The sequence below is a fragment of the Medicago sativa genome, chromosome 1, assembly GCF_051527215.1.
Source record: "Medicago sativa cultivar Bolivia chromosome 1, Bolivia_mono, whole genome shotgun sequence".
Classification (NCBI taxonomy): domain Eukaryota; kingdom Viridiplantae; phylum Streptophyta; class Magnoliopsida; order Fabales; family Fabaceae; genus Medicago; species Medicago sativa.
Window position 1 is genome coordinate 6,038,046 of NC_140749.1, and position 6,066 is coordinate 6,044,111.

The 6,066-nt window shown below is 35.2% G+C and overlaps 1 protein-coding gene across 2 annotated transcripts; it reads left to right on the top strand.

Annotated features, from left to right (window-relative positions):
• Positions 1-215: 215 nt before the first annotated feature.
• LOC146952063 (Zinc finger C-x8-C-x5-C-x3-H type family protein) lies at positions 216-5,350 on the top strand. 2 transcript variants are annotated; one of them, XM_085757873.1, is made up of 5 exons: positions 216-345; positions 3,361-3,570; positions 3,927-4,051; positions 4,145-4,356; positions 4,576-5,350. In XM_085757873.1, exons 1-5 carry the CDS (start codon positions 286-288, stop codon positions 4,986-4,988), a joined length of 1,020 nt encoding a protein of 339 aa, XP_085613999.1. In that variant the 5' UTR covers positions 216-285; the 3' UTR covers positions 4,989-5,350. The 2 variants fall into 2 exon arrangements, with proteins under 2 accessions (XP_085613999.1, XP_085613994.1); XM_085757868.1 differs by having other exon boundaries at positions 4,145-5,350.
• The last annotated feature ends 716 nt before the right edge of the window (positions 5,351-6,066 follow it).

Here is a 6,066-nt window from a genome sequence, read left to right on the forward strand (position 1 = left end):
GTGAGAGGGATGGAGGGTGCAACAATAAAATGTCAAAAAAATTAGTATAACACAAGTGAGATTTAAGCCCAAAGCCCATAGAAAGCCCTAAATTCCGGTTATATCCGGTCTGATACCCAACCAGAGCAAACCGGTCTAACCATCCGGTTCAGTATTTAGAACACTAGACTAGAGTTTACTGCTCTGGTCTGGTCCGGTCCCTCTCTTCCTCTCTTGCATAAGATATATCAAATACGTTTTCGGCTACTCTGTATATTCTATTGTTTTGTGGCGGTGTGTGAAAATATGCGTGGATTGCGAAAATCGAAGAGAGTTTCATGGCCTTCCGAGTTAGATCTTTGTCAGGTAGTATTATATATAAATTACAATCGATTACATCCAATAATCACTTCCAATAATCGATTCATTTTTAAACCCTAATTTTTTCATATATTTCTTCAATTTTGACCAACTTCATCAATCATCTAATCTCCAGAGGAAAATTTCCTGATTAATCCGATCGGACCTTTTAGCTTTGCATGTAAATTCAGGATTTAATTCAATTAAAACAAAATTGAATACATATTCAATTAAAAAAAATTTGAATTGAAGTTTTAAATAGCAAAGTGATAATTTTGAATGATGAATAAGAAGAAGCAAAAAAAAAAAAAAAAACTGGAGAAAAAAAGTAGACTACACTGATAAGGAAGTTAAGATGTATTTGGGATTGGTTATAGTGATTTAATGATGAATTACTTGTGGAATTTGAATCTCCCTAATGAGTATTTATCTGGGTTGGTTGCTGTTTCTTTTGTATAGTCTTGTGCTGTGTAATCTTTGGTAGATTATGTGAGTTGTATTGTACTATTATTTTTGTCATGTATTACCGTATACTTTTTTAGTACATTACGATGTCATTTGATATATGTAGCCAACCCTACTTAGTGGGATAAGTTTTGGTGGTTTTTGTTATTGTATTTGTTGTACTGCCATGTATTTTCGCGTATAGAAATAATGTTTTTGAATTGAGACTTCTGACGGGTGTTGATAATCCTAGTCTTTCAAGAAATTGCAATTATTTTGCGGATTATAAGCATGCTTTCAGTTTTCTTTGTCTTGGGGTGGTGTTAATTGGATTAGATTAGATGGTGAATGGTTCGATCATATGTTCTGATTGTATGAGCAACTGCTCTTGTGGGTTATTAGTGTATTTGGTTTATTGTTTGCACGTGTTACACTACGCACACCAATGCCAATGCAGGGCCAAACACGCGCTATATTTTTGTAAATTATTGAAGTAGTTTTGCCTTTGATAAATATCTTCAGCATATATGCAAAAATGTAGGCACCATATTAGAATTAGTTTATAATGCTCTTAATCTTATCTGAACACTCAAGTTTCCATTCAATGAAGTTACTTTGAAACTTTTTACAGTCATTCTGTTAGCCTTTTTATGATTGGACATTAGTTAAAAGTTTGCCGTAGTGTTAGTCAGTGTTGTCAAATATTGGCTATGACGGCGCCATGGAGGATTTCCGTGCACGTTTTTTGACAACATCATAGCCAAGTTTTAAAAGATAGAGCTGCTGTGGTGTTATACTGCAGATTTTTAACTTTCCACAATGGACCACCATCCACCATTGATAATACTAGTTTTCCATTTCTTCTTAGTGTGTTCTTGTGGTTGTTAACCAGGCTGCTTATGCTTTGTATTATCTCTTTGTACGTGGATTAATTGATTTCTCTTACCTGTTCTAGTAAAGTAATTGCTTATGCTTTGTATTATCTCCAAAAATCCAAAAAAATAACATTAGTTTCAGGTTCCAACGACATGTGGTTCCCTGTCCAATTTAGTTGCATTTTTCGATCTTTGAGAATTTTTATGCTGTTGGTTTTTTCTATTTTAGAAAAAGCCAACCCCACATAGTGGGATAAGGCTTGGTTGTTGGTTGTTGTATAACCCGAATATCTGATCTTTTCGCTTCCTTGTTTTGTTCATACGAATTCTGTTGCTCATGTGTTAGACCGGTGTTAGTGTGGTTTCAAGTTGTCCGTGAGTTTAATTAAAGAAATCTTGTGTCCTTTTGTTTTCGCTGATATTACTGTTAGTAAGGATATTTTGGTGTTCAAACAGGCTTGGTAGAGTTTTGCAGCTTAGATATGTTGTCTCTCTCTAAAATTCTGTTCTTTTTCTGTTTCAAAAGGAGACTGAGTGCAAGATCTCAGCCACTTCCAACATGGGAGGGCCAAATCAGTGTGATATTTTCTGGAGATGTACCGCTGGTGCTTGCAGAAGTATCGGAGGTAAAGTTGACAGAAATTCTTGGTTGGTCAGCCAATTAATTCACTTCAGACAACACCTGTCATAGTGAGGCTATATAAGTTGCAATTGGTCTTTATTCTCTAACACTGGGATGGAGAGGTGAAGGTCTCGGGATCTGATTAGGGCATTTTGAAAAAGCTTGCAATTTGGATTTAAGAATCTGTTTTCACTTTTAATCAGGATCTTAACTTGGTGCCTCAGTCTCAATGCAGAGTTATAGAGAGAAGGGCCGATCCTCTTGTTGGGCAAATTAACGAGATATCAGTGTCTCCCCTAGTCTACAATAATCATAAAAATATGAGTAGTAGAAGATATTGATTCCTGGCCTTCTAAGTATCTCTAGTATGAATCTTATGGATGGAAAATTGAGTATCATCAAGTCCTTTATTATGATTACCCATAATAATTTGAATAAGAAAGAGTTTGTTATATGATATGAAATATCTCTGAAGTATTTATTGTGCGTTCAAAATGGCTATAAATATTCTGGCTATGTCTCGTTGTGTTGTTTTCTAGAGATAACAATTTACATTCAATCATCAAATATTGTGCTTGTATGAAATCTATCACAAATCGCTTAATCTATTCCACATATATTATTAATATTATCAAAAGTTTAAGTGATCATGATAGCAGTTTGATGCAAGTTTATTTTGTGTGCCATCTTTTACTGTCATATTTTAGTGGTATTTGATTTTTCTCTATTACTTATGATTTGTTATCAATAAGCTTGTGTTTCTCTGTTTCAAGTGTTTGCAAATTAGTAATCGCCACTTTCATCCAAAACCTGTTTATTTCTTTGTGCTGTGAGTTTTTGTGGTTTTGTACTACACATTATTTTAGTGTCCTTTCCTTGCACTCTTTGTGCTTGGTTAGGCGTTTATTTATATATATTATCTTGGCTTATTAAAAAAAAAGTAACCACCATGCATGCACTTGAGAGTCTATTGAGTGAACAGAATCAATAATTTAAGATGATGTTGCCCAGATGTTCATTATAAAGTACATATTATAAGAGTGCTAAGAGGAAAAGGACTGTTTCCTTTTTGTTGAATAGGTTAGATTATTCTTATCTGAGGAATCTCCTTCACAAGTTGGGTTGAATTCTCAAGATCACCTCCAAGCAAAGATATCATCCTTGTTGCCTCAAGGAGAAGCTGGTTCTGATGATATTTTACCTCCTGGATTTGAGGGAACTCATGCTTCAAGTCAGTTTGACATTAAGCCGTCCGAAATACCAGTTATTAGCTGGATTAAACCACCTAAGGTATTTTTGTAGTTATATTTTAAACAATATCCATAGTAATCTTCAGTAATATTTATATTTCAACGTTGGTGCAAGAAAGTAAAGGAAAAAAAGAAATGATATTTGAACATCTAATTTGCATCAACTATTTTGTCAAACCTATGTATATAGCGGTTTTTTCGTAAAAGCAAAAGAAAAAAAGCTTCAAAACAGTATGCCAATATATCATCAGGGTATGTATTTCTAGGTTGTTGGGAAAGTTGTCAAAAAAGTGATGTCAATATATCATAACTCGAAAAAAAAAAAGGTGAAATGTGAGTTTGCTTGTACTATTTTATTTTAATTCTTCATTATTTGTAATTGTGCGATTCTGTCAGATCGTGCTAGATCTCACATGGCAAGTGGTGGCTGGAGAAGAAAGCAAAGAGATATTTGATCAACATCAGAGGGAGATGAGAGTCCTTGAAGCTATTTATCCACGAATATCTTCCATTCCTCCAAAGTACGAGTCTTCTCTTGCCTTGTTTGATATTTCTTTTTTTAGTTTTTGCACGATTTTTTTAATAAAAGAATTTTTTTCCTTCCTTCGATGCAGTCCTATTTCAGTGGATGTTGACGATTCCCATTACATTGATGGTCATGTTGTCGTGATCCCAATTACGCCTGTTGAAGATGGGGATGTGGGAGCGGATACATTATCTCCTGGTATATTGGATGGTTCAAACACTGTTACGACTATGTCGATGGTGTCTGATGTAGCTGCTGCATCTGTTGCTTTAACTAGCTTAGTGAAGAGCAGTGAACATGGTAATTTGATTGATCCTGAATTACTCAATAATATTCTCAACAATCCGGAAGTGATTGAGAAGTTGGTTAGAAATTATAATGTTCAAAATGCACAGTATGCACAAAACACCGGATCATCATCAAATGTTTTTTCACATCCTCCTAATCCCTTTAATCAAGTTGAGACCACTACATCCTCATCAAATACTTTTTCATCCACTTCTTCCTATACTCACACAGCCGGAGGTCAGATGGCGTCAACTATGTCTACTCAATGGCATCGTAGGCCTGAAATCAGTCCAGCTATTGCTGCTACTCCTGTTGAGGTCCCTTCAACAAAAGATGTAAACTACTATAAGAGCTTGATTCAGCAACATGGAGGAGATAAACAAGAAGCACTTCCATACTCCTCCAGTAATCGCCAGAACCAGCAACCATTATCAAACTATGATACAGTACACAATTTTAGAGCAAAAGGATCAAAACCAAAAACAACGAAGCCTTGTATCTTTTTTAATAGTTCCAGAGGATGTCGGAATGGAGCTAACTGTACCTTTCAGCATGATGCATCATTTCAGCCCCAACAAGGTAATCCCTCGTCAGGGATGCATAGTTCAAAGAGAATGAAAATGGATAATGAGATCAGCAGTTAACTGAAGTCTTACATGGCTGGTGATGTTGGTTGCCATTTATTTTGATGGGGAGGCCTGGATGCATGCAAGGTCTATTACACATTTGATATGGTCAAGTTAGCGTTTTATATGATAGTTGGTTTTGACCCTAATTTGCCGCCAGTTTCTGATCATACATTTATCATTTTTGAATATGTGTCTCCTCATGACCGAAAATCTGCAGCTGCCTCTCTTTCTTGGTGATTCTTTATGATTGTAACTAAGGATGAGGTTTTGATGTTGTAACAGATTGGAGATACCACCAGCTGGATGATGTATTTATACATTTTTTTCTTCTCTTTTTTTACATTCTGACGGTATAAATTGATTTGCATTTCCGTCCATTTTAATTTACTTTCATGTTAAAATTGGCATAAATGGAAAGTAAACAATAAAGTTGCTCTTTGTGGGTGATGAATTAGTTGGATTGAATCCTTGATATGAAATTTTCATTTTGAGACAAAAAGTTTCAAAGAGTAATAAAATTCATGAAAACAATGTATGTGTTCTTCAATTTTTTGGTTTTATTCTCTCGTTCGCACACACACCACTTGCGCGCGCGCGCACACACACACACACTACTTGTTTAGAAAGCTCATTAACCGTTATGGTCCTAATTATCGAAAAATAGTTGCAATGTTGTTATTAGCATATACTGGACAAAGAGAATTAATGAGGAAGTTGTTTGTTTAGTTAGACAAGTGTTTGTAGAAACAGGGGAATACAAGGACAGAGGGGGGTATCATCATTTTTCTCAATATTTTAATGAAATGGTCCATTCTTTTTTACTGTATTCTTGAGTTTTTAACAATTGGTCTGACCAGCCAGATCTTGGAGGAGTGCTAGTATTCATAGAGATGGAGGTTGTTCAAATGGTGAAGTTGATATACTTTTATGGGTTCGATCAGCTGCAATGAGCCGTATTCAACTAGGTGGTTCTCATAGCCATATACACATATGTTCTCAGAAACGATTTTAAGAAAGGGGGGAGATTTCAATGGTCTTCTTTAAAGATATTGTTCGCCTGCATGGTAGTATTTGAAATTTGCACAAAATGAAG

Bases quoted from the DNA above. Each gene is read 5' to 3' on its own strand.
- LOC146952063 (XM_085757868.1), top strand. From the start codon at position 286: ATGCGTGGATTGCGAAAATCGAAGAGAGTTTCATGGCCTTCCGAGTTA. The intron at 3,571-3,926 runs GTATTTTTGTAG...CGATTCTGTCAG, and splicing joins GCTGGATTAAACCACCTAAG to ATCGTGCTAGATCTCACATG. The intron at 4,052-4,144 runs GTACGAGTCTTC...CCTTCGATGCAG, and splicing joins ATATCTTCCATTCCTCCAAA to TCCTATTTCAGTGGATGTTG.